This window comes from Sus scrofa, chromosome 2 (genome assembly GCF_054392235.1).
Source record: "Sus scrofa isolate SSC_HxYL_T2T_F1_AM1 chromosome 2, Sscrofa_HxYL_maternal_Yorkshire_Landrace_v2.0, whole genome shotgun sequence".
Classification (NCBI taxonomy): domain Eukaryota; kingdom Metazoa; phylum Chordata; class Mammalia; order Artiodactyla; family Suidae; genus Sus; species Sus scrofa.
In genome coordinates, this window is record NC_139384.1 from 8639573 (window position 1) to 8664593 (window position 25021).

General features: G+C 38.1%; 1 protein-coding gene and 1 long non-coding RNA gene across 6 annotated transcripts in view; one reads left to right on the plus strand and one right to left on the minus strand.

The window, feature by feature from the left end:
- Window positions 1-91: 91 nt before the first annotated feature.
- Window positions 92-8268, plus strand: LOC110259243 (uncharacterized). 2 transcript variants are annotated; one of them, XR_014836898.1, is made up of 3 exons: window positions 129-248; window positions 6361-6543; window positions 7199-8268. It is a non-coding gene; the product is annotated as an uncharacterized LOC110259243 (long non-coding RNA). The 2 variants fall into 2 exon arrangements; XR_002341450.2 differs by lacking the exon at window positions 7199-8268 and having other exon boundaries at window positions 92-248; window positions 6361-6574.
- Window positions 5175-25021, minus strand: part of LOC100737802 (solute carrier family 22 member 10-like) — a 32628-nt gene continuing 12781 nt past the window's right edge. For 2 of the 4 annotated variants that reach the window (XM_085010889.1, XM_085010890.1), the window contains exons 3-10: window positions 21554-21699; window positions 21277-21445; window positions 19292-19415; window positions 18704-18819; window positions 9530-9744; window positions 7784-7892; window positions 7147-7350; window positions 5175-5892 (exon numbers count right to left, since the gene is read on the minus strand). In XM_085010889.1, coding sequence (XP_084867015.1) covers window positions 5832-5892; window positions 7147-7350; window positions 7784-7892; window positions 9530-9744; window positions 18704-18819; window positions 19292-19415; window positions 21277-21445; window positions 21554-21699 — 1144 coding nt within the window. In that variant the 3' untranslated portion in view covers window positions 5175-5831. Of the gene's footprint in view, window positions 5893-7146; window positions 7351-7783; window positions 7893-9069; window positions 9168-9529; window positions 9745-18703; window positions 18820-19291; window positions 19416-21276; window positions 21446-21544; window positions 21700-25021 lie in introns of all 4 variants that reach the window. The other 2 variants (XR_014836889.1, XM_085010888.1) reach the window with 2 other exon arrangements.

The following is a 25021-nucleotide window of genomic DNA, read 5'->3' on the forward strand; positions in this document are numbered from 1 at the left end:
AAATGGTAGAGAAAATTATTTACTAAATGTACTTCTATCTGATGATCATTAAATGTGTTTAAAGGTTTACTCACTTAACATTCTTGTCCTCAGTGATTTAGTAAAATCAACCTTGGACTTTGGTATGTACGTAGTCTCTGAATAATCTAAAATATGCCTGCTGCAAGTCTCAAGTTTATTTCCAGAAAAAGGAATTTGAGAGACACTGAAGTAAATGCTTTACAATTTTGCTGTAGAAAGAGCCAAAAGTAAGTGTTTTTCTTGTTTATACTGATTTTGAACTACAATAATCAACAGCATACAATCCTTTGTTTTTAATTGAAGCAAAGTGGAATTTTGTGCAATTACTATATTTTAGCAACTGATATTGAGCTTCAGTTGCAATCACACCAGGAACTCACAATAATTTTACATTTCTTCCAACAAAGATACTGGAGAAAGGCAGTGGTAAGCTCACATAAGGGTGTATTTTCTCAGGTTTATTTCTTCATTTACAGAATATATTTAAGGATTTTTTATGTGCTTCTGTTCAGAAGCCTGATGAATTGATCATTTTATCAAGATGAACCTGATCTATTTATCTCTAATAATCTCTTTTATTTCCAGTATGTATTTATTCATATTGATATAACCAATTCCGTTTTCTTATACTTACAGTTTACATACTATAGATTTCTAATCCTTTATACTTTTAATTGAAATTGTTTACAGATAATATTGAAGATGCACATGCAGTAGCAAGAAAAATATGAGCAACTGAGTGCACTTCACCCAGTTACTCTCAAGAGTAATATTTGTAAAATTAGAGTATCATAATCACAACTAAGATATTGATAGGGATGCAATCTACAGATCTTATTCAAATTTTTCTGTTAGTTTTACCTGTACTTGTGTGTGTGATTCCACTTAGTGTCATATGTTTTTATCACGTGTAGTTTTGTTTTTGTTTTTGTTTTTTTTATTTTCCCACTGTACAGCAAGGGGATCAAGTTATCCTTACATGTATACGTTACAATTACATTTTTTCCCCACCCTTTCTTCTGTTGCAACATGAGTATCTAGACAAAGTTCTCAATGCTATTCAGCAGGATCTCCTTGTAAATCTATTCTAGGTTGTGTCTGATAAGCCAAAGCTCCCGATCCCTCCCACTCCCTCCCCCTCCCATCAGGCAGCCACAAGTCTCTTCTCCAAGTCCATGATTTTCTTTTCTGAGGAGATGTTCATTTGTGCTGGATATTAGATTCCAGTTATAAGTGATATCATATGGTATTTGTCTTTGTCTTTCTGGCTCATTTCACTCAGTATGAGATTCTTTAGTTCCATCCATGTTGCTGCAAATGGCATTATATCATTCTTTTTTATGGCTGAGTAGTATTCCATTGTGTATATATACCACATCTTCCGAATCCAATCATCGTTGATGGACATTTGGGTTGTTTCCATGTCCTGGCTATTGCAAATAGTGCTGCAATGAACATGCGGGTGCACGTGTCTCTTTTACGTAGAATTTTGTCCGGATAGATGCCCAAGAGTGGTGTTGCGGGGTCATATGGAAGTTCTATGTATAGATTTCTAAGGTATCTCCAAACTGTTCTCCATAGTGGCTGTACCAGTTTACATTCCCACCAGCAGTGCAGGAGGGTTTCCTTTTCTCCACAGCCCCTCCAGCACTTGTTATTTGTGGATTTATTAATGATGGCCATTCTGACTGGTGTGAGGTGGTATCTCATGGTAGTTTTGATTTGCATTTCTCTTATAATCAGCGATGTTGAGCATTTTTTCATGTGTTTGTTGGCTATCTGTTTATCTTCTTTGGAGAAATGTCTATTCAGGTCTTTTGGCCATTTTTCCATTGATTGTTGGCTTTTTTGCTGTTGGGTTGTATAAGTTGTTTATATATTCTAGAGATTAAGCCCTTGTCGGTTGCATCATTTGAAACTGTTTTCTCCCATTCTGTAAATTGTCTTTTTGTTTTCTTTTTGGTTTCCTTTGCTGTGCAAAAGCTTTTCAGTTTGATGAGGTCCCATGGGTTTATTTTTGCTCTAATTTCTATTGCTTTGGGAGACTGACCTGAGAAAATATTCATGAGGTTGATGTCAGAGTGTTTTGCCTATGTTTTCTTCTAGGAGTTTGATGGTGTCCTGTCATATATTTAAGTCTTTCAGCCATTTGGAGTTTATTTTTGTGCATGGTGTGAGGGTGTGTTCTAGTTTCATTGCTTTGCATGCAGCTGTCCAGGTTTCCCAGCAATGTTTGCTGAATAGACTTTCTTTTTCCCATTTTATGTTCTTGCCTCTCTTGTCAAAGATGAATTGACCATAGGTGTCAGGGTTTATTTCCGGGTTCTCTATTCTGTTTCATTGGTCTGTCTGTCTATTTTGATACCAGTACCACACTGTTTTGATGACTGTGGCTTTGTAGTATTTCTTGAAGTCTGGGAGAGTTATGCCTCCTGCTTGGTTTTTGTTTCTCAGGATTGCTTTGGCGATTCTGGGTCTTTTGTTGTTCCATATAAATATTTGGATTGTTTGTTCTAGTTCTGTGAAAAATGTCATGGGTAATTTGATAGGGATTGCATTGAATCTGTAGATTGCTTTGGGTAGTATGGCCATTTTCACAATATTGATTTTTCCAATCCAGGAACATGGAATATCTTTCCATTTCTTTACATCTTCTTTGATTTCTTTGATTAAAGTTTTATAGTTCTCGGCATATAGGTCCTTTATCTCCTTGGTCAGGTGTATTCCGAGGATTTGATTTTGTGAGGTGCAATTTTAAAAGGTATTATATTTTTGTATTCCTTTTCTAATATTTCATTGCTGGTATACAGAAATGCAACTGACTTCTGAATGTTAATCTTATATCCTGCTACTTTGCTGAATTTATTAATCAGTTCAAGGAGTTTTGGGGTTGAGTCCTTAGGGTTTTCTAGGTATAGAATCATGTCATCTGCATACAGTGACAGTTTTATCGCTTCTCTTCCTATATGGATGCCTTTTATTTCTTTTGTTTGTCTAATTGCTGTGGCTAGGACTTCCAAAACTATGTTGAAGAGCAGTGGTGAGAGTGGGCATCCCTGTCTTGTTCCAGATTTAAGTGAGAAGGCTTTCAGTTTTTCCCCATTGAGTATTATATTTGCTGTGGGTTTATCATAAGTGGCTTTGATTATGTTCAGGAATGTTCCTTCTATACCCACTTTGGCGAGGGTCTTGATCATGAATGGATGTTGGACTTTGTCAAATGCTTTTTCTGCATCTATTGAGATGATCATATGATTTTTGACTTTTTTTTGTTAATGTGGTGTATGATGCTGATTGATTTGCATATGTCGAACCATCCTTGTGAACCTGGGATGAACCCCACCTGGTCGTGGTGTATACATGTGTAGTTTTGTGTGTCCTTCACCACCATCAATATACTAAAGAGTTTCCTCTCCACAGGTATCCCTCTTACTGTACTGTTATAAACATATCACCTCCACTTGCTCCCATCATCCTCTTTCCTACCTTTGGCATCTAGTAATCTGTTTTATAATATTTAAGAACTGTCATTTAAAGATTGTTATGCAGCGGGGAGGGATCAAAATGGTGAAGCAAGAGGACATGGAGCTCACCTATCTCCACAAGCACCTGAAAAATACATCAATACGCGCAGCAGTTCCCACAGAATACTAACTAGAAATGGTCAGAAGAACTCCTATACAAACAAAGCTGTAAGAAAGACTTCCACGTAATAGAGTAGGACAGAAGAAAACATGTAGAGTCAGGACCCCTGCCCTGGAGAAGGATCTTAAAATAAGAGAACTTCTGCAAGGGCAGACACGTACCCTGAGGAGCTAGCAGGTTGCGTCCCAGCTTACATATCTCAAACTAGGAGTCCTGCATGGATGAGACAAGCCCTCTTGGTTGCTGGGAGAACTGCCAGGACAGATAATGGGAAGATAATGGGTCCCTGGCACTACTTGCAAGGAGAACATACATGCTGGCTCCTATAGTCAGGATGGAGAGAGCTTTACACTGGCAGCTACCTCCTCACTGCCGTCCCCAACCTGAACAGGGTGAACGCGTTGGCTCCACTCACTCCACACCACAGTTTAGTACTGGACCTCTGGATCTGGAACAGAGAGGTTGTAGAGAAAACTACCAGCGAGGCAGCCCATGTATCTGATGGCAGTGCAGCCGCCTCACTTTCTGTAGCTAGAACGCACTGACCCTCAGCCCCAGCCTAGGGAACACACATTCTACACGGGTAGTGTTATTCTGACACCAAGAGAAGATGAAGGTAGAAGAAAAGCAATCCAGAAGCCAATAACTCTCATTAACATGATGCGAGACATCACTAAAATTTTAGTAAATTAAATAAAAGATATGTTTTGTTTAAGGTTACTATATCCTGAATAAGTAGGCTCATCCTAGTGAAAGGTTAGTTTAACACTTTCAAATGTATCAGTGTAAACCACTTAAACAGGAAAAAAATAGGAAGAAACATATGTTCATCTCAATATATTTGACAAAATCTATTGGGAGACGCACAAAGCTTTGGAGAACTTCTTAGAAGACGTAGCCAAATGGTGCGCATCCGGAGACCAAGTAATCTTTTTTAATGGAAAAGTGAAAACCTGCTCTTTGAACTCTAACCCATAATTTTGGCTTTGATGCTAGAATCCTGATACCTCAGATTAAGAGACTTTGAGGCATATGGACCTGAAATAATTCTGGAATCCTGCCAACTTAGAGACACATGAGTGTCCATGTTAAAATCACGTGGACTTGTAGAAAATTACACTGTGACAGCCAAACTTCATTTGGGGACCACCTACCCTTCTGATTCTATGTTTGTTTTTTAATCTCAGTAACCATGGAAACAAGCAAAGTCCATTATAAGTTATACATGCACAAGTGTTTGCAGAACCAAAAACTGAACTCTAGTAAAATACCAATAGTTTTACAGCAACCTATAGCATGTTTGGCTTTTTAAAAATTATTTTTAAAGGCATATTTTCACAGTTATGAATGCTCATTACAGTATGCCCTAATCCACAATGAGAAATATTAGCACACTTAAAACTGCTGTTTTTAAAATGAAAACTTATATCTCATACTGGGTTTGTCTTCACTTACTACTATATTTGAAAAGCTTTTCCTATATTAATTAATCATGACACAGCATATAATTTTATTTTGCAGAGATTTTTATTAAATGTATATATGTTGCAATTGCTTATCTTGTTATTTGCCCTGTAATTTTGATGTCTTTATAATATTTTAAATTACATATGCTAATTGCTGAAGATATGAAGAGGGAAAATTGCAAAGGGAAAGTAATAATCATTTAAAATTGCACCATTTCAAGGTCATCATTGTTATCATTTCAATAAATGGATTGCAAATATCGCATAATATTTCATTTGCTGGTGATTCATGATGTCGAAAGCATCATGTAGTAAGTTTGTTGATGTTTGCGTCTGGATTTCTTTTTAATTCCAGTTGCATATGCTACATTGCTCTGATTTTTTTTTTCATTTATTTCTGCTGCTTCATACATCAGTCAGCCACATCCTAGTTGAAAGGAGTTCCTTTGTTGCTGAATTATTTTGTCTAGTAATAATGTATTGATAAATTCAAAACTTTTCCAACAACATCCTCCAAATATTGGACTGTTCTTGGAATTACATGTTCCCACGAATTACATGTTCAATTGCAAATTGATGGAATAATTATAAATGAGATTCCATTTTACAATATATTTTCTTCCTAGTTTGTGGATATAAAGGAAAAAGTTTTTTCCTTCATGTTTTTCTTTTCCTTGCCAGTCAGCTCACAAAATCTCCTTAAAGTTTTGTCACTTTTACGTAGGAATCTTTTTCATTTATTTTTCTTGAGAATTTTGTGCTGGAAAAACAAAACAGCAACAATGAGTCAACGAACCCATTACCAAAACAAACAAATATTTAAAAAGCAGAAAAAACAAAAGTAAGTTTGAATGCTGTACAAGTACAAAACGTTCCTCAAATCACCAGCTTTTTACAATCCATTAAAATCCATGAGGGATGGACACTCATGCTGGAAAAGGCTGTGCTGACCTAGCAGACCCAAAAAGGCAGTTGGAAAGTTGTTATTTGCACTTGGTGGCTTTAGACCTCTGGCCAGTGACCACTTTGGAAAGTCAAGGGGTGAATGGAAAACGCAACCCCATTTTTTATGCATTAAATTTTGTCCCTTCAAAAATCTTAAATCTCAGTATCTCAGAATGTGAAGCTGCCATATTTGGAAACAGTGGTATTGCAGACATAATTAAGATAAGGTCTTACTGGAATAGAATGGGCCTCTAATAATCCAATGTGACTGGTGTCCTTACAGAAAGGGAATATTTGGACACAGAGGCATGCCAGGGAGATGCTATGTGGCGATTGGAGTTATGCTGCCGCAAGCTAGGAAACTACCAGAAACCAGAAGAGACCTGGAACAGATCCTTCCCTACAGCTGTCAGAGGGGGAATGGCCCTGTCAACAACTTGAACTCAGACGTCCAGGCTCCAGAACTGTGAGACAATAAATTTCTGTTGTTCCAGTCATCCAGTCATTCACTTTATTATGGAAGTTCTAGATCTCTAATATTTTCCCTCATTTTAAAATATCTTTTATTAGTTTCTTCTCACCCCTACCCTCAATCTTTCCATGACTGTGTGGCAGCAAAATTGCCTGAATCTCACAGGCTCATACATCAGACTTATCTCTTTATTATCTCTTCAAAAAGAATATGTACATGATCCCCCTAACATTATTACTTCCCTGGCCATCTCATTTCTTGTCCTTTTATATCTCAGGCTCTTATGGATTGACAATCATGAAATACCATCATGAGCGCAGGTAGGATGCGCCCTCACAACAGAGCTAGTTATTGTCTCTTCAGCACTAAAACTACCCATGAGAACAGGGCAGAGGGGCTCTCTGCAGCCTGGACTAGAACTCACAATGGGTAGAAATGACCTTGCCACTCATGAAAGGCAATGGCCCAGGATGGAAGCATCCCAGGCAAGGCTCAGCCGTCCAGGGATCTGAGGGACCCAATGGGGGCTGCATCTTTCTCACCCAAAGATCCAAACCACACAGTCCCCACCAGGGGATGGATAGAAGGTTTACTCACTCATTTTCCACATCTTGGATGGTGTCCAGCAGAGGCAAATTTCTGGTTTCAGGTAGGAAGAAGACGACAAGACCACCAAGGATGGGACTTACTGCATAGATGATCCAGGGCAAGGTGGGTAGATACACCGCTACGGTCATCAAGAGGGGAGCCAATGTTGCCCCACATCTGGAAGCCACATTATCTACTCCCAAAGCTTTTGCCCTGAGAGTTAAAGGACAATACATTATAATTCAGTAAAAATATGCACATGTAACTTATCATCTGTAATTTTGATCTGATTATGGAAGACAATAAGACATAATTACTAAATACGTGAGTTTGATGAAAAACACTTGTTTTTGCAGATTTTCTCTGTAATTTTTCTAGCTGTCTTTGTTAAGGTCAAGGTGTGTTAGGACCCATTATCATCATTTTACATGGAATGTTACACACAGCACTTATCCTGACAAGTGGTCCAAAAGGTTAATGAGGGGATGCATTGACGTATGCTTAGGACGGCACAGGGGTGAAAGTCCTAATCACTGAAAAATGATTCCTTTATAGTTAAATGATCTTACTGTGCTTATATCTGGTATAAGCATGAATTAGAAAGTCCCATTTGGGGCCCTGGGAGAGCATCCATAAACTCATATACCTGACAATAGTTGGGACGAGTTCAACCAACTGGACAGAAAAGCTAGTGGCAGAGGCAGCAACGAAGCTAATTCCCACACTTGCCAAAGTCACACGCAGGGTCTGCATTTCTGAAGGCAGAAAGACAAGTAAGATTAAGAAATCTGAGTTGAAAGAATGAGCATCTACCAAATTTAGTCAGGGGAAAACTCCTACAGGTTATTTGTATGTTTGAAATACACGGTAGAAATGTTTACAGTGGCAGAGACTGGAGTAGTCGATGAACAGTACAATTATCAACCTGGGTGGTAAAAAGTACACAAAATTAACTGCATTATTAAAGCAAATCTCTCTGCATATCTGAGATTTTCCAGAGATGAAAAAAAGACAAGTCTGAAAAATGTAATTGTAATGTATACATGTAAGGATAACCTGACCCCCTTGCTGTACAGTGGGAAAATAAAAAAATATATATATAATAATAATAATAAAAAGATGAGTCTGGCAGAGATTTGCTTTTACTTATTCTGTCCAGTGCTTGCAATATCCTTATTGTAGAAGGTAAGATTCTCAGGTGGACAAATACTGAGTCTAAGGCTCAGCTCAAACCTTGAGCACGTCACAGTTAAACTACATAATTTAAAGTGACAAGTCACTCTGGTTTTTCTGGAAATTAGGAGGTTTTTGCAATGTGGGACTTTCACTGAAAAAATTAGGAAAGTCTCGGGTAAACCTAAATGTATGAATCAATCTAGTGAAGACACAGCATTGCCATAGGGTGAGTATGGCACAAAAGACTAATAAAAAGATAGGACTACTCTGTTAGTAGAAAAGCTAGATCCAGATCAATTTTAGACATAAAGAACCAAGAATGGAAACTTCTATTCAGAAAAAAAAAAAAGTCAAAATTTGGGAACTGCTCAAAAAGTTTCAGGGAATCAGTTTTCTGAACAGTATAAAAAGCAATTTAATTGCAGCTTTCCCATATTGGAAAGAAATGTATATTGTAAGCTTGCATTATTAATGATACTCTGAGAAGGAGAGTCCCCCAGTCTGTAATGCTGTAAAGCATATTCCTGCATTGGGAGATGGGAAAGCCCAGTGCCCACCAAGTTTCTCCTACTCATTACATATCATCATTCCATTAATTTACGAAGTAATCTAACAGGGAATGGACAAGGATTTTAATCTGCTTAATTGCCTGTTTCCCCTGTACTTTGCCACTTGAAATATGGGGATTTTCTTTTACTTCCTGGAAGACACCAACAAGCCAGATCTGTAGTCATGGTGACTTAACTGCACACTCACATGTGGCTCTGTAGAGATGGGGAAGTAGATCAGTCATCAAAGCTGGTCATGAAGAACTCAAATGGGTGGTGGAGGGGTTGACCATATTGTGTCCTCACCTGGGGTATAATTATAAGATATAACCTCTCCATGCTTGTTATTAAAAGAGTAAATTGGCAAAAGGACAATTGAACAAGTGCAGTCCTAGAGAAACTGTCTAGAATAAATGGGACTAGTCTCCAGACACTTTCATGATGGGATGAATATAAACATAAGCCTGAATTGCCCCTTGCTGACACTTGGCTCATTTCTCAACAATTTGTTAGCAGAATTTCTCATAAAATCTCAGATTGGCTTGAGATAATGCCAGCCTTTGATTAGGACCTGTCTTTACTCCTGACTTCAGACAAGCATGACTAACATAATCCCTGAAGGATGGGAAAAGATATTTCCCTCTCCCCAAAGTCCAGTCTTCTCTCACCTTGGGGCACAAACGTGTTGACCAAAATAGAAAGTCCCACCAGGGATAAGAAAAGCATCTGGGTTCGTCGATGATCCATATGATTCATAACTAGAAGTGCACAATACCTGGCTGAGGCAGTGAGAGCTCCAAAGATTACCTGGAACAGGAAAATATTGCTCCCAAAGTACTGCAAATTGGTAAGGATGCTATAAAATGGTATTGAAATGGCAAATCTGTATGAACAAAAGAGAAAGACACAAGCCATAACATTTAGAGCTCAGGTGCTGTGGTTGATGATTATGCTGATGGGCACAACCAATGACCAATGTTAAAAAATAAAGCCTCAACCTTATTTGTATAATTATTCAATTTTAGGTGATAAAATTACCATAATAATTAAATGGCAATATATGAAACCAGTGCTCTTTCTGTCATGCTTTTGTCCAAGTCCCTAAGTGTAGATTTGGTGGTGACAGGAAAACATACCTGTTCCAAATAGCAAACTGGATGGTATGTTGAAATTGAATAGAAAAGGATTAAAACTTGGAATTTAGAGAATTTCTTTTTGCAGCTTGTCTGTATGCTGTGAGTCTTCCCTCTCCAATACTGTGAAGAATTGCCTTTTTGTCAACTAGTGGTCAAAGCTGCAAAGAGACTTCCCTTGACCTGGAAGCATAGTATCCTGAGGTCTGATACAAATCTGTGAAGTTTAAATTTTATATCTGACTTCTTAGGGCTAAGAGAAAGCATAAGAACTCAGGAAAGCAAACATTCACCAACTGCACTATCTGAAATGGAATCAAACATTCCCTTGGGGATCTACGTTTTAGACAAAAGGTGTTTAAAGAGAAGGAGTCCACTTTAATGATCTACTACACCCAGAGAGAGTAATTACATGAAAAACCTCTCTTGATCTTTTCCTTCTACTCTGATTATGTAGGATTCAGAAAGTCTGTGTCCTAATGGATATGGAAAAGGTGGAAAAGTGCAATGCAGTTAAATGCCAAAACATTCTACTAGAATATGCCTAGGAAGATGTAAATTGTACAATTCAATAGTTGCTCTCTCAAGTTTGGCAGTTGGGTCTATATTGCCCTGGGTGCTTTTTGTGTACACGTGTAAGTTTTTTTTTTTGAGATTTTTTTTTATTACTCAATGAATTTATTACATTTATAGTTGTACAATGATCATCACAATCCAATTTTATAGGCTTTCCATCCCACAACTCCAGCACATCCCCCCACCCCCCAAACTGTCTCCTTTGGAAACCATAAGTTTTTCAAAGTCTGTTGAGTCAGTATCTGTTCTGCAAAGAAGTTCATTCTGTCCTTTTTTCAGATTCCACATGTCAGTGAAAGCATTTGATGTTGGTGTCTCATTGTTTGGCTGACTTCACTTAGCATGAAGTCCATCCATGTTGCTAGAAAAGCCATTATTTCGTTCATTTTAATGGCTGAGTAATATTCCATTGTGTATATGTACCACATCTTCTTGATCCACTCCTCTGTCGATGGACATTTAGGTTGTTTCCATGTCTTAGCTATTGCAAATAGTGCTGCAATGAACATCGGAGTACATGTGTCTTTTCGAGTCATGGTTTTCTCTGGATAGATGCCCAGGAGTGGGATTGCTGGATCAAACGGTAGTTCTATTTTGAGTTTTCTGAGGCCTCTCCATACTGTTTTCCACAGTGGTTTCACCAGTTTACAATCCGACCAACAGCGTACTAGGGTTCCTTTTTCTCCACACCCTCTCCAGCACTACTGTTTGTAGACTTTTGGATGATGGCCATTCTGGCTGGTGTAAGGTGGTACCTCATAGTGGTTTTGATTTGCATTTCTCTAATAATGAGGGATGTTGAACATCTTTTCATGTGTTTTTTTGGCCAGCCATATATCTTCTTTGGAGAACTGTCTGTTTAGATCTTTTGCCCATTGTTTGATGGGGTTGTTTGATTTTTGGTATTGAGCTGCAGAAGGTGTTTATAAATTTTGGAGATTAATCCCTTGTCAGTCAATTCATCTGCAAAGATTTTCTCCCATTCTGTGGGTTGTCTTTTCATTTTGTTTAAGATTTCCTTTGCTGTGCAGAAACTTTTAAGTTTAATTAAGTCCCATTTGTTTATTTTTGTTTTTACTGTCATTACTCTGAGAGGTGGATCTGAGAAGATGTTGCTGTCATTTATGTCAGAGAGTGTTTGGCCTATGTTTTCCTCTAAGAGTTTTACAGTGTCTGGTCTTATATCTAGGTCTTTAATCCATTTTGAGTTTATTTTTGTGTATGGTGTTAGGGAGTGTTCTAATTTCATTCTTTTCCATGTGGCTGTCCAGTTTTTCCAGAACCACTTATTGAAGGTGCTGTCTTTTCTGCATTGTATATTCTTGCCTCCTTTGTCATAGATGAGTTGACTGTAGGTGTGTGGGTTTAATTCTGGGCTTTCTATCCACTTCCACTGATCTATATTTCTGTCTTTGTGCCAGTACCATATGGTTTTGATGACTGTTGCTTTGTAATAGAGTCTGAAGTCAGGGAACCTGATTCCTCCAGCTCCATTTTTCTTTTTCAGGATGGCTTTGGCTATTCTGGGTCTTTCATGCTTCCAAACAAACTTTAAAATATTTTTTTCAAGTTCTGTGAAAAATGTCCTTGGTAATTTGATGGGGATTGCATTGAATCTGCAGATTGCCTTGGGTAGTAGAGTCATTTTGATAATATTAACTCTTCCAATCCAACAGCATGGGATATCTTTCCATCTATTTGTGTCATCTTTGATTTCTTTGATCAGTGTCTTATAGTTTTAAGAGTACAGGTCTTTTGTCTCTTTAGGTAGGTTTACTCCTAGGTGTTTTATTCTTTTGGATGCGATGGTAAACCGGATTGCTTCCCTAATTTCTCCTTCTGATCTTTCATTGTTAGTATATAGAAATGCTGTTGATTTCTGTGTATTAATTTTGTATCCTGCGACTTTGCCAAATTCATGGATGAGCTCTAACAGTTTTCTGGTAGAGTCTTTAGGATTCTCTAGGTATAGTATCATGTCATCTGCACATAGTGATAGTTTTACTTCTTCTTTTTCAGTTTAGACTCCTTTTATGTCTTTTACTTCTCTGATTGCTGTGGCTAGGACGTCCAAAACTATGTTGAATAGTAGTGGTGAGAGTGGACATCCTTGTTTTGTTCCTGATCTCAGCAGGAATTCTTTCAGCTTTTCACCACTGAGAATGATGTTGGCTGTGGGTTTGTCATATATGGCCTTTATCATGTTGAGGTGGGTTCCCACTATGCCCACTTTCTGAAGGGTTTTTATCAGAAATGGGTGTTGGATTTTGTCAAAGGTTTTTCTGCGTCCATTGAGAGGATCATACGGTTTTTATTCTTCAGTTTGTTAATATGGTGTATCACACTGACTGATTTGCGGATATTGAAGAACACTTGCAACCCTGGGATAAATCCCACTTGATCATGATGTACAATCCTTTTAATGTATTGTTGGATGCGGTTTACTAGTATTTTGTTGAGGATTTTTGCATCAATGTTCATCAGTGAAATTGGCCTGTAGCTTTTTCCTTTTTTTGTGGTATCTTTGTCTGGTTTTGGTAGCAGGGTGATGGTGGCCTCATAAAATGAGTCTGGGAGTATTCCCTTCCTCTGCAATTTTTTGAAATAGTTTCAGAAGGAAAGGTGTTAGCTCTTCTCTAAATGTTTGATAGAATTCGCCTGTGAAGCCATCTGGTCCTGGACTTTTGTTTGTTGGAAGTTTTTAATCACAGTTTCAATTTCAGTTCTTGTGACTGGTCCATTCATCTTTTCTGTTTCATCTTGGTTTAGTCTTGGAAGGTAATACTTTTCTAAGAATTTGTCCATTTCTTCTAGGTTTTCCATTTTATTGGCATATAGTTGCATATAGTAGTCTCTTATGATCCTTTGTATTTCTGTGATGTCTGTTGTTACTTCTCCTTTTTCATTTCTAATTTTATTGATTTGAGTCTTCTCTCTTTTTTTCTTGAAAAGTCTGGCTAAGGGTTTATCAATTTTATTGATCTTTTCAAAGAACCAGTTTTTTTTTCATTGATCTTTTCTACGGTTTTCTTCATTTCTATTTCATTGATTTCCGCTCTGATCTTTATGATTTCTTTCCTTCTACTGACTTTAGGTCTTGTCTGTTCTTCTCTCTCAAGCTGCTTTAGATGTAAAGTTAGCGTGTTTCTTTGAGCTTTTTCTTGTTTCCTGAGGTGGGCTTGTATTGCTATAAACTTTCCTCTTAGAACAGCTTTTGCTGCATCCCATAGGTTTTGGAGTGTCGTATCTTTGTTGTCATTTGCTTCTAGGTATTTTTTAATTTCCTCTTTGATTTCTTCAGTGATCCATTGGTTGTTTAGTAGCATGTTGTTTAGTCTCCACTTGTTTGTGTTTTTGTAGTTTTTTTCTTGTTGTTGATTTCCAGTTGTATAGCATTGTGGTCAGAAAAGATGCTTGATATGATTTCGATTTTCTTAAAGTTACCAAGGCTTAATTTGTAGCCCAGGATGTGATCAATTTTAGAGAATGTTCCATGTGCACTTGAAAAGAATGTATATTCTGCTGCTTTGGGATGGAATGTCCTATAGATATCTATTAAGTCCATCTGGTCTAATGCTTTATTCAGGGCCCATGTTTCCTTATTGATTTTCTGGCTGGATGATCTGTCCATTGCTGTAAGTGGGGTGTTAATCACACCAGGATTGTTGTTTGCCCTGGGGCTTCCCAGCACTGATGGGTGGGGCCAGATTTTCCAAAGATGGCCACCTCCAGAGAAAGACATGCTGCTGAATATTCCCGAGAGCTTTGCTTCCAATGTCCTTCCCCCACAACAAGCCACATGCACCCCTGTTTTCCCAGGAGGTCCTCCAAGAACTGCAGTCAGGTTTGACACAGATTCCTATGGAGACTTTGCTTTGCCCTGGGACCCAGCGCACGTGAAAGTCTGTGTGCGCCTTTTAAGAATGGTTTCTCCATTTCCCCCAGTCTCGTGGAGCTCCTAACATGCCAGAGCTCCTAACATGCCAGATGCTCCAGGGCCTCTTTCTCCCAGTGCAAGATCCCCACACATGGGATTTTGATGTGGAGCTCAGAACTCTCACTCCTGTAGGTTAGTCTCTGTGAAGCAGTTTTTTTCCCAGTCTGTGGGGCTTCCCACCTGGGAGGTATGGGGTTGGTTATATCGTGTAATTGCCCCTCCTACCTCTTGATGTGGTCTTCTCTTTGTCTTCTGGAGTAGGATATCTTTTTGAAGGTTTCCAGTCCATTTGGTTGAAGATTGGTCAGCCTTTAGTTGTGAATTTTGTTGTTTTTAGGAGAGAAGTTGAGCTCCAGTCCTTCTATTCTGCTATCTTAATCCCATCTCCATGTGTAAGTTTTTAAAAATTCAGAAATGTATTTAAAATTTCTTCCCATGACTCAACCACTGGAAGTACCTATATCTGCTGAGACATATTGAAAGTGATTTTCACAGAAGCCCTTGTCCTAACATACAAATAAGTCGTATTCAAATTGGAAAGTAATAAAAGTTCAACAACAATGAACTATTTAAAGAGGTTATTTTTTAATATTCTTATTTCTAATTGTGGCTTTTCCTTTTCTGCTTAGAGAAGTTCTTTTAGTAATTGGTGTAGAGCTGGTTTGGAGGTGCTGAATTCTCTTAGCTTTTGCTTGTCTGTGTTTGTTGCCATCAAATCTGAATGAAAACTTTGCTGAGTAGAGTAATCTTGGTTCTAGATTCTTCCTCTTCATCACCTGAAATATATTTTGCTACCCCTTTCTGGATTGTAGGGTTTCTGCTGAGAGATCAGCTGTTATCCTTATGGGAATTTCCTTTATGTGTGATTTGTTGATTTTCCCTTGTGGCTCTTAATATTTTTTTCTTTGAACTTAATTTTTGTCAGTTTGATTAGTATGTGTCTTGCCTTATTTCTTCTGGGCTTTATTTTGTATGGAATTCTCTATGTGAGGATGTCATATTTCACCAATGTTATTCAACATAGTCTTGGAAGTCCTAGCCACAGCAATCAGAGAAGAAAAAGAAATAAAAGGAATCCAAATTGGGAAAGAAGAAGTAAAACTATCCCTGTTTTCAGATGACATGACACTATACCTAGAAAACCCTGAAGATACTACCAGGAAACTATTAGAGCTCATCAGTGAATTTGGTAAAATAGCAGGATACAAAATTAGTACACAGAAATCAATTGTATTTCTATATACAAACAATGAAAGATCAAAAAGAGAAATTAGGGAAACAATCCCATTTACCACTGCATCGAAATAATAAAATACCTAGGAATAAATGTACATAAAGAGACAAAGGCTTGTACTCTGAAAACTATAAGACATTGATGAAAGAAATCAAAGACACAAATAGATGGAAAAACATACCATGCTCTTGAATTGGAAGAATCAATATAGTAAAAAATGATGCTACTACCCAAGGCAATCTACAATTCAACCCAATATCTGTCAAGTTACTAATGGCAATCTACAAATTCAATGCAATCCCTAGCAAATTCCCAATGACATTCTTCACAGAACTAGAACAAAATATTTTAAAATTTGTATGGAAACACTAAAGACCTTGAATAGCCAAAGGAATATTGAAAAGAAAAAATGAAACTGGAGGAAACAGGCTCCCTGACTTCAGACTCTACTATAAAGCTACACTCATCAAAACAGTATGGTACTGGCACAAAAACAGAAATATTAATCAATAGAACAGGATAGAAAGCCCAGCAATAAACCCAAACACCTATCATCAACTAATCTATGACAAAGGATGTAAGAACATACAGTGGAGGAAAGATAGTCTCTTCAATAAATGGTGCTGGAAAAACTGGACAACTTCATTTAAGAGAATGAAATTAGAACATTTTCTAACACCATACACAAAAATAAACTCAAAACAGATTAAAGGCCTAAACGTAAGGCCATATACTATAAATCTCCTAGAGGAAAACCTAGGCAGAACGTTCTTTGACACAGCAACATCTCATTTGATCTGCCACCTATAATAAAGACAATAAAGACACAAATAAACCAATGGGACCTAATTAAACTCAAAATCTTCTGCACAGCAAAGGAAAACCACTTAAAAAATGAAAAGACCACCCACATAGTGGGAGAAAATTTTTGCAAATGACTTAACTGACAAAGGTTTAATCTCCAAAATATACAAACTCATATAACTCAACAACAACAAAAAAACAAACAACCCAATTGAAAAATGGGCAGAAGACCTAAATAGACATTTTTCCAAAGAAGACATACAGATTGCCAGAAGGCATGTGAAAAAATGTTCAACATCACTAATTATTAGAGAGATGCAAACAAAACTACAATGAGGTATACCTCACACCAGTTAGAGTGGCCATCGTTAGCAAGTCAACAAATAATAAATGCTGGAGAGGATGTGAAGAAAAGGGAACCCTCCTACATTGTTGGTGGGAATGTAAATTGGTACAACCACTATGAAAAACAGTATGGAGATTCCTCAGAAAACTAAATATAGAACTACCACTTGACCCATCAATCCCACTCCTCAGTATACATCTGGACAAAACTTTCATTGGAAAAGATATATGCACCCGTATGTTCATCACAGCCCTATTCATAATAGCCAAGATATGGAAACAACCTAAATGTCCATTGACAGATGAATGGATTAGAAAGATGTGCTACATATATACAATGGAATACTACTCAGCCATAAAAAGGACAAAATAATGCTATTTGCAGCAACATGGATCGAACTAGAGACTCTCATACTGAATGAAGTAAGATGGAAAGAGATATAAAGACACCATATAATATCGCTTATATGTGGAGTCTAAAATATGGCACAAATGATCTATCTACAAAACAGAAAAGATCATTTGTGGGACAGACTCATGTTTGCCAGAGAGGAGAGGGAGGAAATAGCATGGATTGGGAGTCTGGGGTTAGTAGATGAAAGCTGTTGCATTTGGAGTGGACAAGCAATGAGGTCCTGCTGTAGTACAAGGAACTATATATCTAATCACTTGTGATAGAACATGATGGAGGATAATGCGAGAAAAAGAATATATATATGTATGACTGGGTCACTTTACTATACAGCAGAAATTGACAGAACATTGTAAATCAATCATAATTAAAAATTTTAATTAAAAATTAAAAATAAATATTAAAAAAATAAAGAGATTATAGTGTATTCAGGTAATGGAAACTAAAACACTAGGAAGGAGAAAAACCTACGGTTACATGCAACAGAATGGATGAATCTTCATGAATGTGCATGAGGAATGGGAGCCTGTCACAGAACCTCTTATCATTTACATTATGTAAACGTCAAGATCGGGGAATGCTCATCTGTAGTAATGCATATCAGAACAGTTGTTAAGTTTTATTTGGCACAGGAGAGGGCAGTGAGGAAAGGATAGAGTAAAGCAGGGGTGGTGTTGGTTACTCTTGCATAGGATAGTTGAGGGGAACTCCTAGAGAATTAGAACTTTTCTATCTTGATCTGGATGTTGGTTACATTTTTTACATACTGATGTATCCATTGATTTGCATATATTCAAGAACTCTTTATTGTTTTGTTTGCAAAATTTGCTTCAATTAAAATTGAAAGAAAAAATAAACTAAGTGCCCAAATCTATGCAATGATGGAAGTTCTTAGCCTCAAACTCCAGTGAAAAGACCCACAGTCTGATAGTACCCCACCACCTCTTCATTGTCTAATCAGTTCTATGTGAGTCTTATTTGGTTTGTTTTTCTCATCTTTTATCTTCAAATTACAGCCTCCCTCCAATAACATTTTATAATCTTTAACATATATAGATTCATGTCCCCACTCTTTGGGGGTTTTGTGGGGTTTGTTTTTTTGTTTTTTGGTTTTGCTTTTGTGTTTTTGTTTTGTTTCATTTTTTGGTTTTGTTTTTTGTTTGCTTTTTAGGGCCATACCTGTGGCATACAGAATTTCCCAGGCTAGGGGTCAAATCAGGGTTGCAGCTCCCAGCCTACATCATAGCCACAGCAATGTGGGATCCTTAACCTACTGAGCGAGGCCAGGGGTTAAACCTGCATCCTCATAGATACTTGTCTGGTTTATAACCCACTGAACCAAGATGGGAACTCCACATGTCCCCCCGCTTTGAATGTTGTCATGCACTGTATGAAGCCCACCTCACAAAGAACAGGAGACATATCCTTTTACGCAGGTTGGGTGTGTGGAACAAGTCGAGTACAGTAGTATTGGTCTGTACTCCCTCCAGCTGGTCCTGCATGGCAGCTCGCAAACCCTGCAACAACAGCAAACTTATCATTTGCCAACATAGTGTCAGGTATGGTGATGAGCATTGACACTCAATAAGACAAGAATGATGGATTCTCTTTCTTTGTGGTGTAACATATCACACATGAAATCACGGGTGTGAACGTGATATTAAGGAAGATGCAGGGAGTTAAGGGAGACTCCAAGAAAGAAGACAGTAACACTGATATTTTGAAATGAGGCCTTATAAGGGAGCGGCGCATCCATGGGAGAACTTAGGCTCTAGATTCAGCTCAGGAAATGAGCTAGAGGCAGCAGTAGTTTCATGTTGCACAAAGCTTCTTTTTAAGAGATAGACATGAAAGACCAGGGAACTGAGCCTGTATTCTCCACTAGCTGCCTTTGTTAAAAAAGCAGCTTGTCCGTCTCAATAAGGAGAAGGCCGATGACAATTTATGACTTCCCTCCAACCCAGTAACCTCCTTTCCTTTCTTGCTCACCTCCATGTTCAGGGTGGCTTCAGCGTATTTATTTCCATTTCTACGTGCAGCTTTTTTAAGTTCCTTTAAGCCCTCCTCTGGTTTATTGGTGGTAATCAGCCACCGAGCAGATTCCACCAGCCACCTGATGAAAGAAAAGGACACAAGAGCAGTCAGCTCTCTCTTGCTTATTTGTCCTGTGATTATTGACAAACATATGCTTTGCTTTCTGCCTTCCATTTATATCCACCACTTCCCTTGGTGGGTTAAAAATAGAAACTCGTGTTCTATTATACAATTACTAGGAAAATACGAGAATGATCACTTTATGCAGTACACCTAAAAGTTGTACCACTTAACAAAGGATCACAGACTTTATTTTTTATTTTTATTTTTTTTTTGTCTTTTGTCTTTTTTGTTGTTGTTTTGTTGTTGTTGTTGTTGCTATTTCTTGGGCCGCTCCTGCGGCATATGGAGGTTCCCAGGCTAGGGGTTGAATCGGAGCTGTAGCCACCGGCCTACGCCAGAGCCACAGCAACTCAGGATCCGAGCCGCGTCTGCAACCTACACCACAGTTCACGGCAACGCCAGATCGTTAACCCACTGAGCAAGGGCAGGGACCGAACCCGCAACCTCATGGTTCCTAGTCGGATTCGTTAACCACTGCGCCACGACGGGAACTCCTATAATTTTTGTCTTTTTTTTTTTTTCTAGGACTGCATCCACGGTGGCATATGGAGGTTCCCAGGCTAGGGGTCTAATCGGAGCTGAAGCCACCAGCCTACGCCAGAGCCACAGCAACACCAGATCCAAGCTGTGTCTGCAACCTATACCACAGCTCACGGCAATGCCAGATCCTTAACCCGCTGAGCGAGGCCAGGGATTGAACCCACAACCTCATGGTTCCTAGCCAGATTCGCTTCCGCTGTGCCATGAAGGGAACTAGGATCACAGACTTTAGAGTCAAATTTCTTCTCTGCTTACTCACCAGGGGATTTTCCAAAAACATATGAACTTTAAGATGGAGAGACCCTCACGTGCATAATTCCCTTCCAAAGCTTGTCATGGGATCTAACAACTTTGGACTTTTGTATATATGGATAATATATATTCTTCTTTATAAGCCCCAAATTATGTAAGCTTATAGCCCAACAGATATTGCAAGTACCCTTGCCATTATCGGCGATGTTGATACCTAGCTACATTAAGTGAGTTACTTCTTTACTTCTGTCTCATTTTTCTCGTCAATAAAATGGGGGCAATAGTGACATCTTCCTTGTAGCGTTATTACAAGGACAGAATGACAGCAGATGAGTTGACATGGATTATACTGTCCTCTCTGAACACATCTCACTGCATTAAATCTGTAGTCATCCCTCTGTGATTACTAAAGTTGATTCTCCCTAGACTGGTTTTCAGTGTAAAAATGGAATTATCCATAAGTAAATGTTTGTTAAAATTATTTAAGGGAAGAGGGAGTCCTGAACACATACTGGAAATCACCCTATGTGCAGGTCATGCAGGTCATTTTCACTAATGGAGAAATTTTGCTGCTATTTTGGAACTCAGCTACATGAGTAAATTTGCTAACTCTTCCTTTATCCAATTTTACCCACAATATAGAAAATCACGGAAATTTAACCATAACCAGATTAATTAAAAAAACAAAATAATTAAATGTTTCTTTTTTTAAAAAAATTGCTTATATTTCACATTAATGAAAATAATGTTATAGTAACTCTACGACCACTGTACTGGGTAAGGCTTATAAATAAAGATGGCATAAAATACCTAGAACTTTCTGGCAGAAAGTTCATCATCACTTCCTCTCCTACTTCTCAAATATCAAATTGCACAAAGTGAACAGATGAGAGATATAGGTTTTAGGCCCAAACAATAAGAAAGGAATAAGGGAATCCTAGGAAATAAGAAAACCAGTATATCCCAATTCAACACACATTTTCATCCCAGGTTCCCTTAAGACCGAGTAAGAGAGAAGTCCATACCTTGATGAGAAGAAGAAGACAAAGAAAGGTGCAGACACCACCAGCTGCAGGGTGCGCCAGTCTCGAAAGACAAAAGCCAGTCCTCCCAGGATTATCTGTCCCAGACTAAGGGCACATTGCATCACTGTTAATACCATGGCTTTTGACTGGGACCTCACCCACTCTAGAACTGAAAAAACCCATTGGGTTATTAATGTCAGATAAGGGTGAAATTTGAAAGTCAAATTCAAGGCTTAGAAAATGGAGAAGATTGAAAGTGTTGACTTACTGATCATACCGTTATTTGACAGAAGGACCACAGCAGAACAACCCGACCAGAAGCGTAGAGAGCAGTAAAGGAGGAAGTTGGGGGCAAAGGCTGCACAGGTCCCAGAGATGGCGAGCTGGAGCAAACACCACCTGAGAATCACCTTTCGCCCAAACCTAAGAAACAGAGAGACTGGTTAGATTATGCAGCAATGATGATATGTGGTAAAAAATTAAGAAAATGAAAGCACACTCCGAAATTTAAAGAATGTTCTACCAAGTGATTCTTGGTATCTGAAAGCTGGAAAGAACAAGAGCTAAATTAGCAACGGAAATCTCCTCAAATTAACACACTTTGTCTATAAAATACATTAACAATACCAAAAGTTCATTGTCCAATCACCAGGAGGCACCAAGGGATACCAGGTGAAAGAAACTGGAAAGTGTGATGTACCATCAGCACCCATGCTACTAGTATAGGTATTTAGCATCATCGAGATACAGTGTCTAAAACACAAGAGACCTGAAAGTGTCCTTGGGTCTCTAGGGCCAGACAGATTAAGGTTAAACTGATGCAAAAGAGCAGTGGACAATGCATCAAGGTTGTTGAAGGTTTATGTACGAGTCACTCTTTGTTGAACCTGGATTTATAGGCCTTGAGCAATGTACTTTTCTAAAACACAATGTAAGAGCACCATAACCCAGATAGAAGACATTATATAGAGCTCTCAGAGGAAAGAATTAAGTAAGTGGGAGAATGAAATGGAAAAGGACGTGAAGGACAAACAAGGAAAAGGGAATTTTGTCTTTCCTTAGATATCAAGAAAAGAGACACTGGACTTCCCTGGTGGCTCAGTGGGTAAGGATCCAGCATTGTCCCTGTTGTGGTGTGGTTGTGGATTAGATCCCTAGCTGCATTGCGGATTCAGTCCCTGGCCTGGGAACTTCCACGTGCCTTGGGTGTGAGCAAAATTTTTAAAAAAAGAAAAGAGAGATAACTTGGGCTATACAGAATGTGCTAATCTATATATATGGTAATAAAAAAACCAAATGGACCGTTTGGGACTGGGAATTCTGCAATATTAAAAATAGAATTCAGGGGGCAGGGAGTGGGATGGATTGGGAGCTTGAGTTAATAGATACAGACTATTGCTTTTGGAATGGATTAGCAATGAGATCCTGCTGTGTAGCACTGGGAACTATGTCTAGTCACTTATGATGGAGCATGATAATGTGAGAAAAAAGAATGTATGCATGTATGTGTAATTGGGTTACATGCTGTATGGTAGAAAAAAAATAATGTATTGGGGAAATAAAAATTTTAAAAAATAGAATTCTTAAAATATTTGATAATTCACCCTAAAATCAGAAAATGTCAACCACAGGGAAAAAAATGACAACAAATATTCATAATCATCATCACCATCCAGAAAATAATGTAGGAAATAAAATATGAAAGTAGAACGAACAAATCTTAACAACAATCATATAAACCAATTGCTATCTCTATCAAATGATAGACATTACCAGAAAGGGTTAAAAAAAAGAGATATACTCCAAGTCCATGAGTCTCTTTTCTGTGGAGAACAGACTTGTGGTTGCCAAGGGGGCGGGGGAGGGAGTGGGATGGACTGGGAATTTGGGGTTGATAGATGCAAACTATTGCCTTTGGAATGAATAAGCACTGAGATCCTGCTTTATAGCACTGGGAACTACGTCTAGTCCCTTAGGATGGAGCATGATGGAGGATAATGTGAGAAAAAGAATGTATATGTGTACGTGTGACCGGGTCACCTTACTGTACGATAGAAAATTGACAGGACACTGTGAACCAGCTACAATAGAAAAAATAAAAATCATTAATAAAAAGAAAGGTAATTTTTTGCTGCCTGCAATAGTATTTAAAATATTATAGGTTGAAAGTATATTGATGGAAAAAGATACACAATGCAAATAGTAATAATAAGATAGCTGGGGTCTTTGTGTTATCATAAAACAAAATAAATTTCAAAATAAAAATCATTTCCAGAAATGAAAATGCTGACAGTGTCAAATGCGTATTTACTTAACAAAAGGTTGAAATACGTGAAGTAAAATTGAAAGAACTCCATTCAGAATTCACAATGATAGTTGGAGATGTATTGAAATGTTTCTGCTATGGTGAGGTAGATACGATACTTGTCATTTACATCATTTTTAGATACACAACTCAGTGGTTAATTACATTCGTCTATGCAACTATCATCAATGGTCTTCTTCTAAACTGTTTTCACCACCCAAACAGAAATGCTATCACAATTAAGCAATAACTCCCCATTCCCCCTGTCTTTTTATCCTTTTGTTATCTCTCAACTACTTTCTTTCTCCATTAATTTGCCTAATCTAGACATTTCATACCAGTGGATGAATATAACAATAGTCTTTTTATGCCTGGCTTATTTCATTTAGCATAATTTTTACAAGGGTCTCTCATGTTGTGCCATGTACCAGAACTTCATTCTCTTTGCTGGGTGAATAATATCCTATTGTTCTGGATGAATAATATCCTATCCTATATTTTGTTTATCCATTAATATGTTTATGGATCCTTGGACTGTCTCCTTTGGATATTGCAATAATGCTGTGATAAAATTTGATGGATGGCTATCTAAGTTCCTGTTCTTAGAATATATAACTGGAAGTAGAATTGCTGGTTCAGATGGAAATTATATGTTTAGATTTTTGAGGTTATGGCAAACTGTTTTCCATAGTTGTTGCATCACTTTACTTTCTTATCATGAATGAACAAGGATTTAAACTTCTCCACATGCTCCTTGATACTGGCAATTTCTAATTTTTTTTGAAGTACTGTTGATTTACAATATTATAAGAGTTTCTGATGTATAGCACACTGATTATGTATTTCTGCAGATTATACTCCATTACAGGTTATTACTAAATAATGGATATAATTCCCTGTTATAAAATATATCCTTGTTGCTTATCCATTCTATGCACAATAGTTTTATCTGTTAATCCCATACCCATAATTTCTCCCTCCCCACTTCCCCTCCTCTTCAGTAACCATTAGTTTGTGTTTTATATCTGTGAGTCTGTTTCTGTTTGACATATTGAAATGAGAGTTTTGGAGTTCCCGTCGTGGCGCAGTGGTTAACGAATCCGACTAGGAACCATGAGGTTGCGGGTTCGGTCCCTGCCCTTGCTCAGTGGGTTAACAATCCGGCGTTGCCGTGAGCTGTGGTGTAGGTTGCAGATGCGGCTCGGATCCTGTGTTGCTGTGGCTCTGGTATGGGCTAGTGGCTGCAGCTCCGATTCGACCCCTAGCCTGGGAACCTCCATATGCCACGGGAGCGGCCCAAGAAATAGCAAAAAGACAAAAAAAAAAAAAAAAAGAATTTTAACTAAAGAACAACCCCCCCTTTGTCTAAAAAGGCAGCTGCAAGCCTTTCCAGCTATGCTCCCCACCATACCACCCTTCTTGTAATAATGGAACAACTGT